The 25,768-nt window shown below is 42.8% G+C and overlaps 1 protein-coding gene, 1 long non-coding RNA gene and 1 other non-coding gene across 6 annotated transcripts; 2 read left to right on the forward strand and 1 right to left on the reverse strand.

Moving 5' to 3' along the window:
* Window positions 1-1,422: 1,422 nt before the first annotated feature.
* On the reverse strand, window positions 1,423-25,756 carry LOC122761489 (immunoglobulin-like domain-containing receptor 2). 4 transcript variants are annotated; one of them, XM_044016738.1, is made up of 10 exons: window positions 25,193-25,756; window positions 18,880-19,209; window positions 17,671-17,790; window positions 8,717-8,773; window positions 7,303-7,449; window positions 7,058-7,219; window positions 6,692-6,808; window positions 5,523-5,724; window positions 3,839-4,508; window positions 1,423-2,333 (listed from the first exon to the last, which is right to left on the reverse strand). In XM_044016738.1, the coding sequence occupies exons 1-10, from the start codon at window positions 25,230-25,232 to the stop codon at window positions 2,298-2,300; spliced, it is 1,881 nt and encodes a 626-aa protein (XP_043872673.1). In that variant the 5' UTR covers window positions 25,233-25,756; the 3' UTR covers window positions 1,423-2,297. The 4 variants fall into 4 exon arrangements, with proteins under 4 accessions (XP_043872673.1, XP_043872679.1, XP_043872686.1 ...); XM_044016744.1 differs by lacking the exon at window positions 8,717-8,773; XM_044016751.1 differs by lacking the exon at window positions 6,692-6,808.
* Window positions 2,305-7,558, forward strand: LOC122761513. Its single transcript, XR_006358560.1, has 3 exons — window positions 2,305-2,448; window positions 7,043-7,171; window positions 7,305-7,558. It is a non-coding gene; the product is annotated as an uncharacterized LOC122761513 (long non-coding RNA).
* trnap-cgg lies at window positions 19,961-20,032 on the forward strand. The gene has a single exon. It is a non-coding gene; the product is annotated as a tRNA-Pro (tRNA).
* Window positions 25,757-25,768: the final 12 nt, after the last annotated feature.

Genomic DNA, 25,768 nt, shown 5'->3' on the forward strand with positions numbered 1-25,768 from the left:
GGGCTAGTTCGCCAAACTATGACGTAGATATTCCTAACCCTCTATTATTCCCAAGACTACTATTCACAAGACAAATTTAACTTCTCATGGACCTCATAGAAATTCCTAATATTTATTAATAGCTTAATGTTGTATGCCCTCTAGTGGACAGAACATATAACAACCACATGATAGCAAGTTAAAATGTATTAAAATTTTAAAACCGAATATTAAAAATAATAAGGAATGAAATTCGAATGGGACTATAGAGGAAGATTGACAGCCCTACTATATACTATAGTAACTATAGTATAGTGGTAGTAGTAATATGAATGTATAACCACTGGCTATTTTATCAGGCATTATTTCTATAATTAAATTTTCTTAAATGATCACACTATGCTGTAAACAAAAAGAGTGAATAATTAAACCGTCTGAATGTAAATTGAATGAAGTAGAAGAAGCGGGTCAGCTTCACAGACACGCTGCTTTTCATTTGTTCACTTCTGGCAAACATCCTGAGAGGGTAAAGTTCACTCTCGGGATGAGTCATGTTGGACAAGTGGTGGGAGTTCTTTGTGTGGGCATATTTACTTCTCTTATCCAGGACGTGAACCCCAGCGGGCTTCACCGAGGACACAAAACAAACCCCGTCTGAGCTGAACTCGAGTGCTGCTCTCAGTGGGTGTCGAGTGTGTTCTCCAAGTTCCTGCGAATGAAAAGCTTTGCCATCACATCAGTGTCTATGTTTTTCAATTAAATTCCTCCCGTCTCAGTGTCTCCAGAGGACGCTCTATTTCTTTTATTTTCTGTGTGTTGGTTTCCAGCATTGTTCTTACCCAGTTTGTGTAGTGAAACTTTATGTTAATGTCAACATTTATGCATCAGGTAACAGTAAAATGACCACAAGAGACACAAAATGATAGAGACAAAATGAGACCACAAGAGATGCAACTAAATTGTGACTAAAAATTACACAACAGCAATGACTAAATGGACACTAAATTATTGTAAGGAAACAGTGGACCAAAAAGGGACATTAATTGTCCTGAAAGATACTTAAAGGACCAAAAAGAGACAAATAATGTCCTGAAACAGTTACAATGAGATCACAAAGACATACAAAATGATTGTAAAGAGACACTGGACCGAAAGGGGACAAAACATTGTCCTGAAAGTTACTTAAAGGACCAAAAAGAGACACAAAATGACCATTAAGAATTATTACTCAATTACCACTAAGGAGAGGCACAAAGTGACCACCAAGACAAAATATGTACATGAAAGGACAGAAAATGACATGATTCCTAATATATGTGAAGTGTCCACAAAGAGATGCAGCACGACTACACACAAAATGACCACAAAGAGACACAAAATGACCACAAAATAACCAAATAACCACAGGACCTGAAGTTGAGAACAAACACGGACAAAGTAAAATGACTACAACACCTTAAAACATACTTTATTTAAACCTTTTCAAGCACAACACCATCTTCACAAGACCAATAACCTGTGATGGAAGCTGTTAATCTCTCTGTGTTGACTGTGTATATCTGATAAACACACATAGGCTTTGTCCAAGGTACATAAACATTATCAAACACAACAGCCACTTCAAGATCTAATCCTGTGACAAACAAAGAGTATTAACCACTGAAATGTAAACAAATGTGAGCCCAAAGAGACGTTTTTACTTGCAATGTATGGAATTAAATGTCATATTTATACAATACCTAACACTTAAGAGTCATATAGTGATTAAAATATACAAATTCACGACCGTAAAACACGTCAGCAGAGTTTTCTTTATTCAGAAAGTATTTAAGCAGTGCAATTAAAATCTGCAGACAATGTCAAAACTCTGAACTTACAACAACAACAACACACATTCATGAGTGAACCTGAGTTGCAGTGAATGAAGACTGTCGGACAGTAATAAGACGGTGGTTTTCTGCTCTTACTGTAGTTTACAGAATACCTAATAATAATAATTATTATTTGAAAATTAAAAAAAACATCTTGGCACGGGTGTGAAGTGAATCCAGTTGCACAATTCAACAAATAACGACGCACACACACCACATACACACACAGAACGTGTCGTAATTCATGCACTTTAGTATAAAAACATCCAGAAACAGAAGCTGCACATGCTGCTTTTGTGCAATTTTTCCATCCGTACAGTTATTTCAGTGGCTTCCAGAACGTGCTTCAGCCTGCACTTCCTGCAGCAGCAGCAGGGTGGCGCAAGTGAGCAGACAGGAGGAGGAGGAGGCTGTGCAGGTGGACGGGGCTGCAGGAGGGAAACGGTGTCACACTATGAGAGAGTCCCTGCTCAGTGCAGTGCTCTGTCGGGGGGGAAAACACCGAGAGCCACACGTTAGAGGCGCTTCTGCCATTCCGGCTCATGCTACGAGGGGGTTAGTCCGGCGTGTCACAGCTGAGGTGTCCAAGCTTTAAAAGGTACAGTGTGTGAAATTTGTTTGTTGGTAAAGTTGCAGCTAAATGTCCTTCCCTTCCTTCCAAGTGAGCATCAGTGAAGAGGAACTGTGGGGCGGTGGGTGACTTCACTGAAATGTGTGCAACAGGAAAGAAGCAGGGTTTGGCCCATAGTGGACAGTAGTGCACCGCATGCATGTGAATATATGTAAAGGGTTGCAGACTTGGTCGGACTGTGAACTGGGGCAGGCGGGATTTAATCTGCATCTTCATGTATTCTTTGTTTGGAATTTTAAAAAACACTTGAATTACAACTTTAATTTGACACACTGCACCTTCAATCGCAATTCCCGCAGAGACCGTGCGTGTTAGTAAAGACTGTGACACAGAAGAAGCTTTTCTTTTTTTGTATGTAAACTCACTTCATTTCAGATTCATTCATTCATTCATTCATCCACTCATTCATTTCATATTCAAACCGTTACTGTACGTTACAGCCACCTTTATGACAACATGCACAAACCACACTGTCATGATCCAGAGACTGTCTGTTTACATGAACACCCGTAATCTGACCTTAATCTGATTAAGACAATATTGACATTGTGACGTTAGATTATCCTGTTTTACAAGTTTCTAATTATAGTCTGATGATGACTCGAATGAGATTTTATAATCTGATTAAATCCATACTAAGACTAAAATCTGAATAGGAGGAGGAGTGGACAATATTATGTTGATTATTGTGATAAAAAGCGCTAAAAATAAGTTGATTGTGGTGAAATACTGTGATTGTTATAATTGTGATTGGGGGAAATTCTTAATACTCCATAATTATTCTTAATAAACTGTAATTTTGTCTTTTGAAAATCAACAAAACTTAGAAAAAACGTAGTTTTCTTACAAATATGTAGGCAGTAATATTGTGAAACACAACTATTTAGTATAATCCTATGTCTTGATCCGAATACACCACGTGTCTTCATCAGATTACACCTAATTCAGAGTATGACCTTCTTCAGAATCAGAATATTGCTGTCCATGTAAACACAGTCATTTAAGACAAGAGATAATCAGATTATGTACTGTACATAATACTGCGGAAACTGTTTATGCATGCGACAGCTGAACTCGTCTTTTATTCTTACTGTCCAAACATCTCGAGGAAAGATGAAAACCAATCATGTTCCTCAGCTCTGTCCTGACTATTCCAACCTCTTTTAATCCCCACTGAATGGTCAGATTTTGGTCTTTTCCTGGATTTGTTTCCAGTCAGAATAAAGACGAGTATCAACAGCCTCATCCTGGATCTATTTACAGTACTGAGAGGCTCCTTTCCTGAAGGGCCCAGGGAGGAAGGGAGGGAGGAAGGAAGGAAGGAAGGAAGTCCTTGTTCCTGCTACAAGTAACTCACCAGGTTTCGGTTCCTGTCCCTCTCGTCTCTGACGCCCTGCATTGTGAGGGACGCTCCCTGCTGAGGGGGGCGTGTGTAAGAGAAAGGCCTCGCAGCTGGTTCACTGGTCTTGTATCTCTCTGATCTGGGAGGTTCTGCAGTGCGGTACCGCTCGGCGGTCGCGTCGCCCCTGCGGTACCGCTCTGCCTCCAGCTCGCAGTACGGAGGCAAAGTGTCCTCCTCTTCTGGACGGTTGCTCGGCGACCGGCTGTAGAAGCTGTCGCTGCCCTTTCCTCTGGAGCTGCCTTTGGACGGAGTGTCACTGTCCTCGTCCGCTCTCCCGCCGCCTCGCTCTCCTCCCCGCCCCCTCGCCTTGCGCTCCATCGCGCTGTTGAGGAGGGTGTCGTCGTATGCTCGGTTTTGAGGCGGCCGTGCGGGACGATCGCTGTCCCACGTGTCCCTTCTCTTCTGCGGTAATGGCGAGGGGCTGCGGCGCCCCCAGCCGTCATCCTCATCCCTGTAGAATCGCCGGGGCGGGCTGTAATCCCGCTCATAGGGCCGGTCCGGAGGCTCGCCCCTTCGGCCGCGAGGGCCGTAGCACCGGGCAAATTCCTCCAGCTCGTCCAGGGAGCCGGTGCGCCCTCGTCTGCTCAACGTCTTTCTCTTCATGTGCTCTGAGCGAGTGTTCCACCTATAGCAGCGTGGAGAACCACACAGAGATGGAGTTTATGACATCACACAGTGAAAAATAAGGACTACATCTGGGGAAAATATCTGATTTAGATTTTTTTTGGACAGATAAAGCGAGTGCGATTTGATTTGTGATAAAAAAATGGTTAAGTTCAACAAAGCTGTGTTATAGATAAGGTGAATTTGCAAAGGGAATTGCTGGTGAGGAGTGAGAGCACGAGGGTGTGTGAGGGTGAAACTAAGTTATGTAGAGGTTCCTGAGTGAAGAGAGACTCCTCCACCACCCCATCCTTTGCCAAGTGTGTCAGGGGAAGAACAGTGAACATCTTTGAATGTCAGAAAGGATGTAGTTCTTCTTTGTTTGTTGGCTTTGAAACACAAAATACAAGTGGCTAGCTTGTCCACTTTTAGGCTGTAAAGCGAGGCTCAAGCCTTCGGTTTTCTAAGGCTATGGCAACCAATTTGAATTCTAACGCTGTTAGAAAACTTTTTTTTTCTAAACATTTAACAGGAAGAAAACTGAACCAGACTCTAAGATGTGCAGCATCTGCCACGACAGGTTGGGGTGAAAGAAAAAATTATAGTGACAGATATACATATTTTTTGTGTCGTATAATGAATTTCTGCCATTAAAATGTCCTACAAAATTACAAAATGGACCTTTGAATTGAATCTATTGTGGGACAAAGACTTGATGAAGTTAATTGAAGGGTCTTTTGCCACTATGAGATGTTGAACATGGTTAAAACAGAGTTGATCAGTGTCATCAATGATTTGAGGTTGTGGATTTAAAGGGGGGAAGAAGATGGAGTTGATCTGCTGGTGTGAAGTTGTGAGTGGTTTTAATTTTGGGGTTTGTATTCATCACAGTTGGGATTGAGATATTTGCTATTCAGCGTGGGTGAAATACAGCTGCAAAATAAAGATAAAAACACAACTCATGTTGGTCAATATCAGCGTAAAGACGCGTATTACGTACAAAAACACTGTAAACAACACATAGTAAAAACGGTACCTTCTGTCCAGTTCATCATCTGAGAGGTTTGCTCTGTCCCGCCTGAGCCTGTGGCTCTGCGTGCGCGGCGCCGCTCTCACGACCGACTGCTCATCGAGATCCGAGATGGGCGGGAGCGCCTTCATCTGGACCGTCTGATAGGTGTGTCTGAAGTCGGCCGTACCGCCGTCGTGCAGAGAGCTCAGCTCCGACAGGCTACTGGCTGTTTGGAGCGACACGTTGATAAAAGAAAATCCCGTCATCGTCACCGACATCTTCTCGGTGAGGGCAGTTAGACGTCATGGGTTTAATTTAGGATTAGACAAACACTAGCGCTAGGCACGCTGACACAAAACATGCACATAGAAGAGGAAGACGTGGACAAACACACACACTCTGTCACACTGTCACACCATAGACTGTCGATAAAACGTGGATGTAGTCTTCCGGTTGCAAAACAAAAAACTTCCATTTTGAAGCCTCAAGATTTCATATTTATTAAGATTATAAGGACAGTTTGTGCCATCCTTTCTAATCTGCTTTTCACTAAATAGGAACATTATTTATGAAGTTGAGAAGCTAGCGATGGCGCAGCGGGAGAGGACGTTGTACGTTCAATCCTCATCTGTATGACAGGTTTAAAAAATTAAAAAATCTATGAATGCAGAAGTGAAGAAAGCATAATCTGTCTATTATTTACTTGATTAATCAATTAATCGGTTGGTCCATATTCTCCCCAAACCTCCAAATGAAGATGTTCTCAAATGCCTTGTTTTATCCATAAACCAGAATGATTCCGTTTTAATAATTTTTCATTATTTGGTGCAAAGAAACCAGAAAATATTCACATTTTTGAAGATGAGAAGAGCTTGTTGAAATAGTTATGAATTATCGATGAAGCGATTAATCTTTGCAGCCCTAAAATAAAGCAGCTTCAACTGTTTAACAAAACTAGAAAAGCACTCCATAAATACAGACCATAAATTCCTTGGTTGAAAAACTTGAAAATAAGGCAAATTTTCCCAAAAAGTGACTTATTTTCCCACCAGCACTTTCGCCCCCTGGTGGCTATATTAAAAACAGTTACTTTCCTGCACAGTCTCACCCTGCAAACCTCGAATTCTACGTCCACATTTTATATCTATCGTCCATGTGCCACACAGAGACCGGCCTCATCTGTGCAGGCTTACGTTTGAGTGCGGCAGCCATCTTGGCAGGGGGCACCTGAGCCAGCTCCTTCTCTATGTAGTACAGGACTTTCATTGAGTCCTGGTCTGGACTGGCTTTCAGTCGATAACCACTGCGCACTGTGGATGTAAACACACACGCACACATTCGAGCACACAAACACACATTAATCATGCAACACAGACATGTGAATGTTTAATTCCCCCAAAAAATGAGACTACAAAACAAACATGCAGGAGGCTGACGGACATTTCTGTACGTTAGAGACAGACTGACGATGAGGGACGGTGGATAAATGATGGTTAGTGAGGTCAATGTTGTTGAAACTAATCATTTTTAATATCTTTGCTCAGTGTGACAGCACTAACCTCCAGCCAGGTTGTTCTCCATTGAGGGGATAGAGGTGATCTTTGGATCCATGTGGGAAGACGGGACAAGAGGGACCACAGTGGGGACACCAGGGACGTAGTAGGGATACACAGGTATCTGGGCCTGTTGTCCAGCTTTGGCCATCTTCCCCGCCTCGTACACTGTGAGGGGGAAAAGGTGCTCGCCGTCATTGGTTTGCATCCGTGACGGTGTGTTTCTTGTTTTACTTTCTTGCGTTACTCACAGTGACGCGGGCAGCAGCAGGAGTCGGGACAGCAGCAGCAGCGCACGTAGCAGCAGCAGGAGTGCGGACAACACTGACACCAGCAGATTCCCAAGAACAACAAGAACAGGACGCTGCCCAGGACGACAGAGCCCACAAACGCCCACTCTGAAACAGAGACACACACAGACACATAAATACACGGTTTATGTTAATTGCCATAGTGCTATTTTGTCTCATCAGGGCCGGCCCAAGCCTTTGTGGGGCCGTAAGCAGAGCCCCCATCTCAGAGTAGCTGCTGTTTGACTATTATTGATACCAATGTAACACTTTAGATTAGTATGGAAATAAATTAAATTATAGATGCGTTATTTACACCAAACCAGGGTTTCTCTTGGGTTTTTTTAAACTTAGAGGACAATACAATCACAAAACGTGTGCAAAACAATCTGCAAATGTGCACAAAATGAGTAAACCACAAAACAAAATAAAATAACTTAAGCTCAACACTATTTAGATCGCAAACTATATCGAAAAATATCATCTAATAGGATAAAGTGGTAGAAAATGGATGGATGGGATGGAAGTTAAAAATGTTTTTTTCCACTCCACATACAACTTGGGGGCCCCAAGCAGCCCCTTAGTTTGCTTATGCTTTGGGCCGGCTCTGTGTCTCATAACAACTGTGTGAATAAAGTTAAATACCTCATCAAGGACAATTTAGGATGTTATGTTTATCATTTGTACTGATGACAAAATGCTAAAGTTATGATGTTTCAGGTGCACATTTATTGTGTACTTTTACTTCTCCACTTCTTTAAGTTGTTCGTTTTATCTGCTGACTGCTATTAACGTGTGTATTTGCAGGAAAAAGGATATTTTTTTACAATATAAAGCTGATTACACAGTGTAACCATAATAAAAAACAACATCATCTGCATATTAATTCATCCCCTATATCATGGAAAAAAATGCGAATGTATTTACAGAGGGACCACTAGAGGGACACTGAAGTTGTCTTTTGCCCCTTTAACTATAATTCTCCCATGTTATGTTTGTGTGTCTTTCCAAATCAGGATCCAGAACAACAAATTGTGATAACTAAATAGTAAACTTCCACGGTTCTCCGGGGAACTCTAAGTGACTCTTATCCATCAGCACATCATCAAAGCGTCCTGACTCTAACAACACACTTCCTGTGGGTGTGACAAAGCCCTCGCTTAGTCAACAAATGTGGACCAGAGATAAAGGACGAGTGTAAATCTGTGAGCTTTGTTGCTTCAATAACCTACAACCTGTGTGTGTGTTAACGTTTTAGTTTTGACAAGAGCCGATTTGTTAGCGAAACAGAGTTTTTGTTAGTCAGTGAGAATCAAATATTGGGGGCAGCACGAAGGAAGCTGGAAGAGATGGGTTAGTACATAAAGTGCCGTACCTGGCATAACCTCCACATTAAACTCAGGTAGGAGATCGTCCCGCTCACCTTTCCTGCCTGCAGAGAGAGGGAGAGCAAACAGGTGAAGGCCGGCAGAGGAAGCAAGAAGCAGGGGTGGCAAATTTGGTGGCAGAGCAAAATGTTGACCGGTCATGCAGTGATCGGAGAGAACTGCAACAACAACAGTACTTTGGTGCGGGAGAGTGAGTGTTTGACAAACTTGAATTACTAGACAGAAAAAGCTCAAATCTGTACTTTTACTCAAGTAAAGGACGTTTGAGTAAAAGTTGAAGTTGAAGTCAAATACTACTTCAGTGAAAGTGTTAAGGTATATGATATTTACTGTACTGTAACCTTCTGATTTACAATTAAGATTTAAAAGTAAGCAGTGAGATTAGCGTGACAAAAGCTCAGTGGTAGAGTGCGTTGTCTTTCAACTGGAAGGTTGTGGGATTGATTCCCAGCTCCGCCAGTCTATGTGTGTCCTTGGACCCCACGTTGTTCCTGACAGCTGTGCCGGGAAGTGTGGGAGTGAAAGACGTGTGATAGAAAATGTGTCTTCTATATAGACGGAGACCATTTACCAACTCTTCTTCTTCTAATTTTATTTGGTAGTAATGGAGCGTCTGAGGTGTAGGAGGCTTGTAAAACACTTCTTCAAACGACAGAAACTCAAGAACAGGTACACTGTACTCCTCCCTCTATTGCTCAGAGCTCAAACAACATGCCTCACTTTTCAAAAACGATGAGACTGGCGATCTGTCCAGGGTGTAACCCGACCTTTCTTGGAGGATAAAGCATTAGAAGACCTGATGGATGATGGATGGATACCGGAAAGCAGAGAAGTAGAGCTTTGCACCCATACACTTGTCATTACGGTAGCCCTCAGGACTTCCACGGAACAACCGTCCAATCACAGACAATATTCACCAGCGTGTCACGTGACAACGACGTCAGCTTCTCAGTACCGTAATTCCTAAATAGTTGAACAACTGCCAGATATCGGGGTCAGAAACACTCGCTCGTTGAACATTTTTTGACAATTCTACGGCCACAAAATCAAAATAAATCCAGGCGGCCTGATTATCACGATGCTCATACGAGGGTTAAATGAAACACATAAACATAGAGAATGCCACGTCAGAGTACGGAGTTTAAAGGTTGAATTTCCCTTTCGGTCTAAATTTAGGAAGCAGCCTGCAGCGCTGCATTTCTGCGATGAAGTGACCTGAGCGAATGCCGCTATAGAAGCCGAATGTGTTTAATTGTGGTATGAGGGTTTGGTGTAATTCACTCAATGTGTGTGTGGGGTCGCTGTGCTCTCAGAGGGGGAGCTCAGGTGTGTATATAGGTGGCAATATCACTGTCCTTGTCAGGTTTGTGAACCGGAAGGGCAAACGGTTTTCGACCGCTGTACCGCGGAGGCGCTACTCGTGAATGTTTGTGGATTATTTGAAGGAATTTCATTATGCAAAGAAACGCACAGCAATAAACCAATATACTGCAACTAAACAAACAGCCTGGACATTCAATCAGAGTACAAAAGAGCGATCGCCAAGGCAAAGCGCGTCAACCAGGTCATCCGGAGTCAGAAACCTCAGTAGCGGAAGTTTGAGGCTGAGCTGCTATAATATTAGTCGAAAACCTGCACCAGTTGGAACTTTGTGGGACACTTAAGGCACGTTTGGTACGGAACGAAGAGAACGCCGGAGGTCCAGATCCCGTGAACGCCGTCATCGCACCCGCTCACGAGAGCGCAAGACGGGGGGAGCTGCTGGAAGCGGTTTGGACTTTGAGGGATTTGGAGAGCGTCTGGACGTGGATATCGAGACGCCGGAGAGCGGTGCTGGAGCTGAACCTGACTGTGGAGCATAGGATCATCGGACCATTACCATCGGATCATCGGACCATCAGACCATGGAACTACCGCATGGCGCCCAACGCACGGAGGTATGTGTAGCGCTACACCGGTAAATGGCCATTGAAATTGTGTGCACACATCGCCGGGCATAAACCCAATGCATTGGTCGCCGAAGCGAGGGGGACAATAAACTTTGCGTCGCATCCGTTGATTGCTGCTGGCTGTTTATGAACTGACTATTCATCATGAGAAGAAGCAGCGCTATGTCGGACACAATTGAAGCTGCTGGGACTAATGTGCAAAATGTTATTACATCTAGTAGTGTGGGTGGCGGTGTTGAAACACAAACTAAAAAACATGTGGTTAAACTCACTGCAAAGGCCCTTGCTAATGAATTAGACAGGTTGCAGTCTGGCAGAAAAGCTAAGTTAAATCAAACAGCCATCATAAGAAAATCAATACAAGATTTGATGCAAAAGCATGATAAAACAAAGGTACAGGATGCTCTTGATGAATTGTTGGAAGTCTGTCATGAAGCAAAATACATGCATAATAATTTGTTGGATTCTTTGCCATGTGAGGAAAAGGAAAAACATGAAATATGGTTCAAGGCAAAAATGTTGCCTATTAATGAGTGTATTGCTAACACAAAAATGTGGGTATCAAATGATGACAGTGTTGCAAATGAAAATGGTAATGTTGTGGACGAAGTTAATCCTGATGACAGTGTTTCAAATATTAGTAAGCACTCGAGCCATAGGAGCCGTAGTAGTGTAAGATCAAGTACTGTATCCTCTGCAGCCATAAAGGTTGAAGCAGAAAGGGCAGCGCTTGTTGCTCTGGCTGCAGCTTTAAAAGAAAGGCATGACTTGGAGGAACAGGAACAGCAGCTGAAAAGAAAAAGAGAACAGCTTGATTTACAAGCTGAAATAGCTGCATCCACTGCTAAGCTGGCTGTATTACAGGCTTCAGAGTGGAGAGGTTCTTCTCAAGCACACAGCAATGGCATGAATTCCTATTTGGAAAAGGAGAAAAAGAAAAGGCTTGAAAACTCTGTCACCACGTTGAACCCCATGGCAAAGATGTACCGTCCTGTTGGATGGAAATCAACACAAAATGGATTGTCAAAATGGTCACTACCACCCAAGGAAACCATATTAAAGGATGTGCAACCCAAGGAAACTGAGCAATGGGTCCAAGCTGCTTCAATGCATCAGTGCAGCCAAAAACAGCAGCAACAGGTCAATATATCTGAAACATCGCTGCATTTTCAACACCAGTCATCAACTGCTCAACCTATGCAACAACACCACATTGGCCAAAGTCCACCTGACATACTTACCATAATGCAAAGGCAAAATGAAATAACAGCAGCTCTGGTACAGCAACAGCATATGATGACACTACCACCACGAGATATTCCCACATTTGAGGGGGACCCTCTCCATTACAGGACATTCATCAAAGCCTTTGAGCAAGGAGTAGAGGAAAAGGCAGGACAAGCGGATTGTTTATACTATCTGGAACAGTTCACAAGAGGACAGCCACGTGAACTGGTGCGAAGCTGCCAGCATATGGCTCCAGAGCGTGGTTATGCAGTAGCAAAGGAACTTCTCCAGAAACATTTTGGAAATCAGTACAAAATTGCAAGTGCTTATATGGAAAAGGCTCTGGCCTGGCAGACAATTAAATCTGAGGACGTAAGAACTCTGCAAGCCTATTCATTATTTCTGCGTGGATGCTGCAATGTAATGGAAGAGCTTCAGTACATGCAGGAACTGAATATGCCAGTAAATATAAGAGCCATTGTGTCAAAGCTGCCATTCAGAATGAGGGAGCAATGGAGGACCATAGCCCATGACATAATGGAGACAACCAATCAACCAGCTTGCTTCATGGATATGGTTATGTTCATTGAGCGTCGTGTCAGTATTCTTTCTGACCCTTTGTTTGGTGAGATACAGGAGTCATCTGGTGTTGCTGGGATAAAGTCTGTCACTGGGTTTAAAGCACAACCTCGATATAATATGAAAGGAAATGTCATGGCCACCACTATAACATCTATGGAAGCGCTGGAAAAGGTTGAGGAGCCCACAGCAGGCCCAGAAAAGACTGAATGCCTTTGCTGTGCTCGTAGCCACTCTTTGGAGGACTGCAAACAGTTCAATGGTTGGAAGCACAAGGAAAAGATTCAGATTCTGAGGCAAAGGGGGGTTTGTTTTGCATGTTTATGTGTGGGACACATGAGTCGTGACTGTGAGGATCGCTTGACATGTAAAATATGTAGTCAAACCCACCCCACTGTGCTTCATATTAAAAGGCAACCAGCCCCGGAAAAGTCTGAAACATCTCACCAGCCAACTTCACCTAAAACATGTGGATATACAGGGGCCGGTAAGGACCGGTGTGTGTTATCCATCCTGCCTGTGAAGGTCAAAAGTGCAAAGGGAAATCACATAATAAAAACGTATGCCTTTTTGGATCCAGGAAGTTCAGCCACATTCTGCTCAGAACAACTAATGCGGAAGCTAAACATCACAGGGAGAAAAAACAACTTCCTGTTGAGCACGATGGGGCAGAAAAAAGTGGTTCCAGCATATTCATTAATTGGCTTGGAGGTATCTACTCTGGACAGCAATGACTTTCATATTCTCCCAGAGGTTCTCACACAGACACAAATGCCAGTCAATATTAATAACATGGTAACATCTGAAGAACTGGCAAAGTGGCCATATTTGTCCAAGGTAAACATCCCAAACATAAAAGCAAACGTCGACCTGTTAATTGGAACTAACGCTCCCAGGATTTTAGAACCCTGGGAGGTCATTAACAGTAGCGGGAATGGCCCATATGCTATAAAGACAGTGCTTGGATGGGTTGTTAACGGACCACTGAATGGAAACAGTGGTGCTTCGGAGGTGGAACTGCCCTTGGCGATGGTGAACAGGATCTCTGTGTGCAAGCTCGAAGAAATGCTGGTCAAGCAGTACAGCTATGAGTTAAATGAGAAGCAGCACCTGTCTGAGGCAGTGGCGTCTCTTCAGGAGCGTGCTCAGTCTAACAGTGAGGCGAGGGTCCGTGAGGTAAAAGTGAAGGACCAGATCAAGCAGTTGGAGAACCAGAACACTTCTCTTAACAACCAGATGGTGGCACTGCAGCGACACACCACCACCCTACAGGAACAGAATTCAGGCTTACTCACACAAACGGCAAAACTGCAGGTGGAGAACTCCACACTCTCCTCTCAGAGTGTGTCTCTGACGGCCCAGAATGCTGTGCTGCAAGGTCAAGTCACAGCCTTGGAGACGGAGGTAGAGTCATGGCAGCGACAGCGTGAGGAGGCATGGCGGGCTCGAGAAAGTGTGCTCAGTGACCACGAACGCCTGCTGAGTGTTCAGGAAAGGCAAGCGTACGAGTATGAGCAGCTGATCAGTCAGCATGCATCGTTGAAAGGCAAACAGAGGGCACTAGAGAATGAACACAGGACGCTGCACAACAAGTATTGTGTTTTGGTGCAGCAGAAGGAGAATTGTGACGAGCATGAAGGGCGTGGTCAGAAGGAGAAGGAGAAGGAGGAATTAAACCAGGAGACTCAGAAGAATCGGCTTCTGCAGCAAGAGAATCTGCAGCTGAAAACAGAAGTGGACAGACAGACAGAGAGCCAATCAAAGCTCTCAGAGGATGCTATGGCCTGGAACCACTCATGGCTGCATGGCAGGTTTCTGGAGGTTTTTCCAGATAAACAAGGGCTGGTTCCGTGAGGTTACAGACAAGGGCCAACATTATTGAAAGGCCAGTGACGAAACTTTGTTTGGTACATGGAATATAGATTTGTCTGTACTGCACTTTAATGTAACTGTATCAACACATTATTTGCTCCTGTCTTGTTGTGTTTGAATTGTTATGTCAGGCTGCCATTAACAATTAGGGGCCGGTGTATAGAAGCCGAATGTGTTTAATTGTGGTATGAGGGTTTGGTGTAATTCACTCAATGTGTGTGTGGGGTCGCTGTGCTCTCAGAGGGGGAGCTCAGGTGTGTATATAGGTGGCAATATCACTGTCCTTGTCAGGTTTGTGAACCGGAAGGGCAAACGGTTTTCGACCGCTGTACCGCGGAGGCGCTACTCGTGAATGTTTGTGGATTATTTGAAGGAATTTCATTATGCAAAGAAACGCACAGCAATAAACCAATATACTGCAACTAAACAAACAGCCTGGACATTCAATCAGAGTACAAAAGAGCGATCGCCAAGGCAAAGCGCGTCAACCAGGTCATCCGGAGTCAGAAACCTCAGTAGCGGAAGTTTGAGGCTGAGCTGCTATAATAGCCGCGATACGCAACGCACACATTCATCACAGATGCCAACAATGACAGAGCACGCTGATGGAACTGGGGCGCACAAACCGTTCTAGGGCAGTCGGTTTGGAAAACAAAGCCTCTTTTGTTGATTGGTGTACGAGATAACCAGGTCAAAGAATAAAAAAAAAAGGTTCTGATTCTCGACTGTGTTTCTCATGAGGTGGCGAATGGCGACTATAATTAGAGTGACGACTCGTCTGAGACTTTCACACGGGAGTTCGCTGAGCGAGATGAAATAAGTGATCCTGCTCTCCTGGCCTGGCACACACTCGTCTACATACCATAACGCTCAGTAACGCCGGGTAACCTGAGAGAGCTGCGTAGCTATGCAGGTTTGAGGAGGGAGGGAGTGAAAGATGCAGAGGGAACATGGAAGGTCGAGGGATAAGTCATGGAGATTTTGTAGGAAAGAGGGCGTCAGGGGGGAGAAAAATGAAACGATTAAAAGAAGGAAGTGTAAATCTATCTTGTTAAGAGGTGAGGTGAGATGAGATGGTCTGACAGCATTGAAGCTTTAGATAACAGTAGAAAAACAGAGTGGAAAATGTGTGGATTTACTGGAGGGTATTTGTTACATTATTGATGGATTTTTTTTAAAAAAAATTTTAAAACACCCAATATGAAGTATGTTAGTCATTCTTAAGAGGTGCATGGACATTTTGTTAGTTTCAGATAAAACCTGGCTGATTTTCTTTTAAACCCAACTCCCACAGGTTAAAAAAACCCAACACATTTTAAACAAATAATCATTCAAATAACCTGCAAACTCTTTAAAATGTGTTTTCGACGAGTGGGAATGTGTTTCATCCACATTCACTCCAGACACCAATGGCGCTTTTCTATTTTAATATTGGGTCAATACTGTCGGCAGACTGTCGGCCACTGATGGGCCAGAGTGTGTCGAGAATTAAACCAAACAATGCCGAGCTTTAGATCAGTTGAAAAAGACTTAAAAATCCTAAAAGAATGTGTTAATCTCCAACATTAAAGGACAAAGGACACTTCTAAAATCTCAATATTTAGTTAGTTCTGTCGTATTTCAGTCCAGTGACGGAGTCTCTGTTCCGGTTATGCAGGAAGTACTGAACGATTTGGTGAACAAATCCTTTTAATTAACCGATTCTAATGATTCAGTTACACCGAAACCGTCTGCTTTGTGTGTTTGTGTCGCCTATAAAACAACATCGCAGTGGTTTTGCACGGCCGTGCTACGACACTATAGTACAATAGTAATGGAAACAACATGCTAAACTTGTATGTACGAATATTGTCTTCTAACACTAACAAATGTGTTTTTCTCACTTTCTAATATCAATTTTGTAGCAGCTGTAAAAAAGTTCAAGGACAAAACCCCCCCCGAGTGTAGTCCTGCTGTTCTCACAAGTTCCAGTCCTTTGTTCTTCTCTCCTGTGATTGTAATCAGATTAACGTGCAGTAGAGGAGGAGATTGTGAGTGAGCAGACTTTGACACCAGCTCATCGTGTCAAGAGAAACTGTTCCTGGATAAACTTTCACAGTCACAGTGTTTCTTTCTACTTTCTCTTGCTTCCTCTCTCTCCATGTCTTCCATTAGCAGCAGCAGCGGCGGCCCTTAACTAGTGCTCATGTCTCCCTTGAAAAAGCACGTCGCCACGGTAACGGCTTAAGGAGTGGCGTTTGGCAACAATGGTCTCCACAATTTCTCTTTCCCCCCAGTGAGCAGACAGGAGACAAGACTACTTACTCCTGGTTTCATTAACAGTAGATGCTGAATATCTGACCTTTGGCACCACAACATTAGTCACTTGCAGAGAGTTTCAGGAGCTTCGTGTAACCATTAAACAGTGACGTTTAAATATAACACACTATAAACATAGCGTGAAGATACGAGGTCTCAAAACCCCGGTTGATTTAATGCGGCCCGCCACCAGTTTCTGCTATTTACAGATTCAATTAATCATACTTTTTTTTAAATTACTGTGTATTATACCTTGTCCCTTGTCAAAACAAACACCTACGGAATATCGTATATATCTCCCACCACGACTTTTTTCACTTGACTTGTTTAATGTGAACCAGACCCCTGGTTTGTTCTTCCTGTGTCTGTGTGTGGGGTTTCCTCCCACAGTCCAAAAACATGCAGATTTTGGGATTAGGGTAAATTGGACACTCTAAATCAGGGGTCTCAAACTCAAATGACCTGTGGGCCACTGACTGTCTCGTCTGGTCAGTCAAGTAAAAAAAAAAAAAAGCCCAGCGGTGGACGATATGAGCTCAAAATGACATATCAATATGCCGCATTGATTCCTTTTTTTATATGTAGTCTATTGCCTCGTGTGAGCTTTTTTGTCTTTTACTTCTTCTGTCTTTTATTCATTATCCTGTACAGCACTTTGTTTCACTGTGTTTGTTTTAAAGTGCTTTACAAATAAAGTTGGATTGGATCATTTCAAAATATAAGTGCCTGTTTTTAATATGGAACAATATTCACAATCATATCGACGACAAAGTGGTCGAAGATGGATTTTTAAGTATTAATGTCACATTTTACATCAGGCAAATCTCTAGGATTCGTGGTTTCTTTAAAGCCTTTGTTTATCCACATGGTTATTGCTTTTATTCCTTATTATCACAGTAAATGAGGGTCGCTCCTAAATGATTTCTTGAGTGTAAATAAAGGTTTGTATGACGCGTAACAATGGGGGAAAAAACTGATCACGATGTGGCACAAGTTAACAGTAAATATATGTATACCTAGCACAAGTAACTCCAGCTGGCCTTCATTCTTCCCCTCCAGATCGTCCGCGATGATGATTTTACAGACGTACACTCCACTGTCGCCCCACTGCAGCTCCCCGATCCTCAGGTCTGCTTCTGCAGCAGGACAAGAAAAACGAAAGGTGAATGAAATTGACTCCTATGTGGAGCATTTTGAACAAATGAGACCATTTGCATTCACGAAAATGCTACAGAAAGTAGTGCTTGTACAGATTGAGACAACTGTATGCACATTCATGCATGAATATGTAATATATCTGGATTTAGTTGCAGTTTAATATTTCATTTCTAAACATATCTGGTGGTTAATAAGAATTTCTCGATTTCCTTTACAGAAAGTTGTTGCAAGTGATTCTAAAAGGTCAAGTTTGTAAAATTTAGGAGGGTTTGTCGGCATACATTGAATGATTTTATTAGTGAGTTATTGCTTTAAAATTAAAATAAAATAGCCTTTTAGGCCTTAAGGGGGAAAAAAGTCTTTAAAGTATACTTTATGCCACCATTTTTCAACAGAAGACCAGCCACGGGCATGTGTTTTGCATTTTGATGCAGAACTTCACTATGCAAATATAAAAGAACTTGTCTTTTCTGGTATGCAAAGGCCACCATAGTTCCTGAAAGCCTAAAGCACTGAGTAGAGGAGTCCTCTGTTTGTTACAATCTACAGACTACAAAATCAGCACGTATGTGTAGAAGACCAACAGTTGATTCATGATGATGGTTCATTCTCACTTGGGACAGAACAGAAGACAGCTGTTGTGTCTTGATAAGGCTTGATATGGACAGGGAGTGCGAGCAGGAGGTGGTGACTGCACAAGAATAGCTGTGCAAACATGTGTGTGTGTGTGTGTGTGTGTGTCATGCTGCTCTATTGTGAGACAAAGACAAAAGAAGTTTATCCGGACAACAGGAAACACAAAGCACAGTCAGCTCTGACTCCTGTGCTTGGGGATGAATCTTGTGCAGCAGTGGTCAAACAGCTGCAGCAGCTCTCTCTCCTTTAAGGGGAATTCTGGGATTTTTTCAACTGGGTTCTAGGAGTGACACTGTTGCGTCAATAATGTTGTCAGACACTTTGACAATGTATTATCAAAAACAAGCACTTTTAGTGGCTACAATGTAGAATATCACAGTTGCACAGCCCTTTAAGTCATATATTATGGAGGATAAAAATGATCACATTACTGTTTACGATGGCTATGTCTCTGCCTTTGTAGTGCTCCGCCAACGTCATGGAGGCTCCCTGCATCGAGGCCACGACCCGGACTGTGCGGCTGCTGTCGGAGCACTCCAGGTGGGAAGAGGGTCCGAGGTCGGAGGCCTGCACGCCCAGATTCTCCGGCAGACTGAAGGACTCGCGCGTGCGGTCTCGACAGTAGGACTTGTACCACCACTGCACCACCGGGACCTGGGTGGAGGCCGTTTGGTACTGACACGGGAGGACCACAGACTGGAAGAGCATCGCGAACCGATGCTTCTCCCGCACTGTGACGTGGACGCCATCGCACACACACACTGACACAGACAAAACAGACAGGGACACAATGTGGCAATAAGTGGTTGACTTCACCAGATAGCGACAAGCTCTTATACTTAACAATGGCAACAGCACCACCACACATTTTAACAGTTACTACTGTATGTTCTAAACATGTGTGATATGGGGCTACTTCCTGTCAAAACATTATCCATCATCCCAAGAAGCTCCACTGTTGAACATCCATCCATCTATCTTCTAGCGCTTTATCCTCCACATGCCAATCCCAGATAACACTGGGTAAGAGGCAGGGTTTATCCTGGAGAGGTCACCTGACTAGCATGTGATCAACATTCAGAGAAAAGCAACCATTCTTACTCCTTTACACCAGTGGACAATGTACTATCCAACTAATATTTGGAAAGTGTTTGGGTTGTTGGAAGAAAACCTCCTGAAAAACTCAAGCAGAAAAGAGAAGATGGAGGATTCACTATTGTCTGTGTGATGTAAATGCAGACATAGTACATACCCTATGGTATACGAACACCTGGACACCTGTGACCCCTTTGTATGAGAATAGAATGCGGGCACCCAATCAGCTGACTTTACCATACTGTTTTACTCTGGTACCCCAGGAGAAGTTTGCCAAAAAATTTGGTACTACTTATTTTGGCCTTTCCTAATGGAAAGGCTAAAATATATGTACCGTTATAGGAATGGAGGTGTGGTGTTTAGAACAGGTACCAAACTGTAAAGGATTGACCATACTATCCACAAACTCAAAAGAGTGGCTCGTTGGTCTAGGGGTATGATTCTTGCTTCGGGTGCGAGAGGTCCCGGGTTCAAATCCCGGACGAGCCCATCAGAGCACTTAGTCATCTCTGGAGTTTTGGGGCGCCAGCAGTCAAGAGAAAAGCAATTGTCTGTTGTGTCCTGTTCGTTGGTGCAACGTAAACAACGTTCATTGACGTTGCACCGTACCATGATGCAAACACAGCGTTATTGAGTTGCCAGTTAATGTGTACAATGAAAATAGCAGAAACTAATGCGGTCTACAACAACTGTCCTAAATTCATCCTTCAGTCTTTGCTGAAAGTCTAGCTTCTGACAATCCTCACGTGCTAAAGTCCGAAATACACTCCTGCATTTCTTTGTTGCTATATTTAAACCCCCTGCACATACTGGAAATGAAGTGATCCCTCCCTAATATGATGCTCATCCATTAGACTTTAGCAGAAACGTCAAGTAATTATCCTCCAACGTTATGGCCCAATTTGATGGACAGATTGTACCATTAAAGGAAATCTAACTTCGAACTTCTCCAGAAATGTAGAAAGCAATTTTTTGCTTAGGATGACGATGGTTTGACCCCTTTGATTGGAAAGGTATGTCTTCCCAGCTGGTATGAATAGCATGCAGTGAGGCCGCAAGGTGTTTTCAATATATTTAGTCTACACTTGTTGATTAAAGAACTGGGATAGACAAAACTTCACAAGGCTGTTACTTCACACTGCATTAGTTTTAGCTGAGTGGACATGAGTGCAGAAAAAAAGCAGTTTAAAAGACTGTGGGAGGATGTACAGTATCATGAAGTTGTGTCTCTTGTTAGTCTTTGGCAGATGATTCATGATGATTCTATACCTGAGAGTTATAGTCATAATTTCTCCCATCATATCAAACTGGGGGAGATAAAAACAAAAAACAAAAGAGCAGCAGAGATTAGGTGTGTGGGGGCTCCTCTGCTGCTCGGTACCAGGGTCAGGAAGGTCAAATTCCAGTATGCGTGGGGGGCTGGGAGTCCTGCGGGAGAGGCAGGGGGTTGTCATCACAGAGGGAGGGGATCAGTGGAGTGAGCGGTGAGACGACTCGTGGGTGCATTTCTGCTCATCTTATTAGCCTTAGGTGGGGCAGGAACTTGCTCTAAACATTTCCCAGAAGACAGGAAATGAAAACAAAAGCAAGTCCACCACTCTGCCTCTGCTACAGACCACAAAGAAGAGATGTACATATACAGTACAGTGTGGGTTTATCATGTTTATCTAAAATAGATGCAGGTCTCAACTTGAGAATGTCATTTGCCAATGCCACTTTTGGGTACCGCTGTAAAATCTAGATGATCAGGTCAGTGTTCGTTTTAGTTTGAAACTTAAACTTAAAGGGGACATATTATGCAAAATCAACTTTTTAACCATTTCAAAACTTAGATTTGGGACTCTGCAGGCCCTACCAGTCGCCAAAGTATGGAAAAAGAATACTCAGTCATGTTTTCGTGGTCCCCCTTGGTGTAAGTATAGGCGATAAAACACTCAATGTTGAATTCCCTGCGCTTATGACGGCAGCATGCGCATTTCACCGCGAATGTTACCGCCCCACCAGTAAGTTTACCTCGAGAGCTCCACCTTAGCTCCACCTTGTCCCTGCGAGAGTGCAGGCGAGGGAGGAAGAGCGGTATTATATCAACGCGGAGGGACAAGTGTTCTGTTGGTGGCTGCACAGTGGAGCACAGTGTTTTACACAAACTTCCAGCCTCAGAGGATTTTATATAGGAAACTAATGTGCCGGATAAACACAGCAAACGTGTGTTCGCACCACTTCACATCAGACTGCGGCCAAGCGGTCGCCGTATTTAGTCAGCGAACGTATTTCACCGACGTACAAACACACACATTTTTAAGAAAAGGTCACATAGAGCTCATAACTGACCATTCTGACACGTCCTAATTAAACATATTTGTTCAGTACGTCCTCCATGACCGGAGCACAGACTCAGTCTGATACAGTCACATACAGCAGCTCGCTGATCGCACTCTGTGAAAATAAGTTAAAAAAAAACATAGGGACAGCACAGCTGATCGCCAGCGGCTAGCGGCGAGCTGCCTAAACTGGCGCTGTATGTGACTGATCTCCAGCTCCGGAGCATACCGTCACCAGTCTGATACAGTCACATACAGCGGCAGTTTATTCAGCTCGCCACGCGCCGCTGGCGATCAGCGGTGGCGATCAGCGGTGCTGTCCCTAAGTGTTTTTAACTCATTTACAGTTCGGCACTTTTCGGCTCGATCCTTATGTAGGACGTCTCTTCCTGTGACGGCACTCTCGCTGTTTTCTGCGCACGCTGCCATGTTGATATTGTCAGAGAACTAGTGGAGGGAGGGGGAGACGAATAGAGCTGTAAAGCGCTGTAAAGAGGACAAATCAGAAACCCCCTGGAAGAAGTGGGTGTGTGTTTGCCTGTGTCTCATTTGCATATAAAGGGACCATGCACGAAAACCGAGCGTTCTGAAAGGGGCGGGTTTAGCAGGGTTATTGAACTGCTATGATGCTTCATCCTTATTCTGACCAAAGCATGTCACTGACATGTTCATTAGGACACCAGGGAACTATTTTAATGGGGGAAATAGGGTATAATATGTCTCCTTTAAATTGATTAATTCTTTCTGCTCCAACTCTCCTACAGCACCACGGTGAGTTTTAAAAAACAGAGGTTCATCCCTTTAATGACATCCTGGGCCTAGTCAGACAGAGTGATGATGGGTGATTAAGCTAAATTATTTTACAGGAGGAGAAGGAGGAGGAGGAGTGAGTGAGCTCCTATGAATTCCTCCCATTAAAAAGCAGTGGTCTTCCCTTTGTTTCTTTTTTTTATGGGCCAGTCCATTGTTAGCCCTCCCCCTCCTCCTCCTCCTGTCCCATTTGAGGAGCAGGGAGAGAGAGAGAGAGGAGGGGTGAGGTCGAAGACTCCTAACCAATGGGATTGCCTGGCTTCCTCCAGCTGGGTGTGAACAGACCAATGGTCTGCAGAGGATTTAAACCAAACAGTTATTGGTTTGAGGTGATACGAGGTTGAAGGAAACAAACAGAAACTGAGGGATGAATCACCTTTAACTGCTGTTTACAGAGAGTTGACTCACTGTACGTTAATGAGCAGGTAACAGAGATGACAGACACTCTCCGCCTCCACCTGTCTGCACACAAGGCCTCATTCAAAAACAGTCTTTTTCTTTTTTTAAAGCAGTGTGAGGTCACAAATGTATTCCAGGTCAGAGCTCCGCTTCTGCTGCTGCAGCTAGCTTCCTGAACACGGCCAGACTTTTCCTGTCCAACGCTGTCACATTTCCTGTCATTTCTGCTTCGCACATTCCTTCACATTGAATCATTAGCCCAAAAAGAAAGAAGAAACAAAAGACGGGGGAGAACACTGATAGGAGTGAAAACAGTCTGTGTGTCTGATAAGAGATTTCACAGAAATGTTACAGCAACATTATGGAACTAAAAAAAATAAATTCTGAAGTGCACTATTTCCAAATGACATCACAAGTTTAGTTTTTGGACAAGTTATTGCAGCTAAGGTACAAGTTTTTGTTTATATTATATTTGTATTGTTTATATATTTAAAGAATATATGGGTCACTTATATTACCAATAAACCTGCAAATTATTCATTGTTTTGTGTAAAATTGGCAAATGTATTACCGCACACCAAAATATTCATTCTGATGTCATAAATGACCAAGAAAAGTATCAAATCTTCATATTTGAAGGCTTGAATCAGAGAATGACTAAGTGTCACAAGATCAGAACAGTTATGGTTTAGTTTACTGTCGAAATCTGTTTTAGCTCTAATACATTTTTTAGACACCTTGATCGAGTTAAGAATAAAAGCTTTCCTAAATGTGGAGAAGTAGAGAACCAAAATGTTAATGTTACAGTTCTGGGAGTCAAACTATTGTGTGAACTCACTGATGAATTCAAATTTAAAAGTAAAACATTCTTTTATTTTTTTATGAATCATACTACAGATATTCTGGGATATTTATTTGATTGTAAATATAAACAACAAGCCTTGAGCTTCAGCCAATTTATTTTTTATCTACTATATAACCAATAAACAATAACATATGATCATCTAGATTGAAAGTGTACAATTTTACTCAAAACGTTGGCTTCTGTATGGCTTCTAACAGCAACACTGTGAAACTGGAGGATTACCAGGCTAGCCCTAAAATATTATTAATAATAAAATTAAAATAAACTTATTTGGAAAGCACTTGTTACAGAGTGCTTTATAAGATTGAAAAAAATAAAATCAGACATTGTTGTTTTAAGTATATAGAGATGATGAATTTGGTGTGTTTTTTGTCCTGTGTTTAATATTTGTTTAGTCATTTCTATGTTTTGGCTGTTTTGGCTTACATATATATACATATATATGAAAATACAAATTAAAAAGAAATACGTCATTTTGTGATTTTACTGCCCTCTAATGTAAAAAAAACAAACAAACAAACAAACACGATAATTACGATGCAATTTATAGTGTTACATAGGTAGGACTGCAACGATTATTTGATTAATCGATTATTAAATGATTGCGAGATTACTAACTGCGATGGACTATCGAGCTGTCCAGGGTGTACCCTGCCTTTTGGCCAATGTCAGCTGGGATTGGCACCAGCGACCCTCATGTGGAGGGTAAAGCTGTAGAAGATGAATGGATGGGTGAATGAATGAATGAATTAAAGATTTCTGATTTTTCAGCTTCTTAAATGTGAAGATTTTCTGGTTTCGTTTATCCATATAACAAAATGAAAACTGATACATTTTTCGTTAGTTGTCGCCCCAATACATTGGTATCACTAACAGTCAAGCATCGTCTACTACGAGGTAGAGGGAGGAGGGCCCCCCAAAATCAAATTCCGCTTAGGACCCCATAAAGGCTTGGGCCGGCACTGTTCTATATTGTTCTATGGATTTTAAGCTAGGACTTCTTTCAATAAGTACATTTCACAACAAAATTTGTACATTAAGTATGAAATAGGGTGAAATACGATTCGAAATATAATATTAGTTAACTTAAATGATGTATAAGGCAAAACAAACAAGCTGTTTCCCAGGGGTTCCGTTATGTATGAAGTTAACGGTGTCTGGGATAATTGTGGGATCAACCTGTTGCGCTGTTGTCGTGAAGTTTGCACATTTTTAACAAAGATGGCGGATTTCATGAAAAGCAAACACACTCACATGATGCTCCCAGTAGAACAGCCAGTCGATAAAAGGTCATTATATTGTCCGGTGTTACAGTGAAGTGTAGTTTATCCGCATGTTGCTCATGTCGGTGAAATAATCCTCAGACTGAAGCAGCAGACAACAGGCGGCGCAGGCTCCGACTAACGGGACTGTACCACTTCACATGGAGGGGGTGGGGTGGGGGAGTCCAAGACCGAGGAACACAACAAGAACAAGTGCTGACGACTTTTCGCGACACAGCACCAGGTAACACAACAGGATTGTGGTACTTTTGTGTGTGTGTTTTCAGTTCAACTAATGTGGTTTTATGTTCTTAAAACAGCAGCGTCACTTTTATTTAGTAAGGTCTATCCAGGTGCACGAGGTACGGTAGGTGGGGGTGAAATCTTCTAACAGCACACACAACAGCAATCAATTCAACTGAATACGAATTACCACTCCATAAACACATTATAGTCAATGTAGAATACATGATCTACGGAAGAGTATTCAGGCCACATGTAAAGTATCTGAGATTCTGAGACAGAATTCTGACTTTAAACTCATAGGTTACTCATATGATTAACAAAA

The sequence above is a fragment of the Solea senegalensis genome, linkage group LG2 (assembly GCF_019176455.1).
Source record: "Solea senegalensis isolate Sse05_10M linkage group LG2, IFAPA_SoseM_1, whole genome shotgun sequence".
Classification (NCBI taxonomy): domain Eukaryota; kingdom Metazoa; phylum Chordata; class Actinopteri; order Pleuronectiformes; family Soleidae; genus Solea; species Solea senegalensis.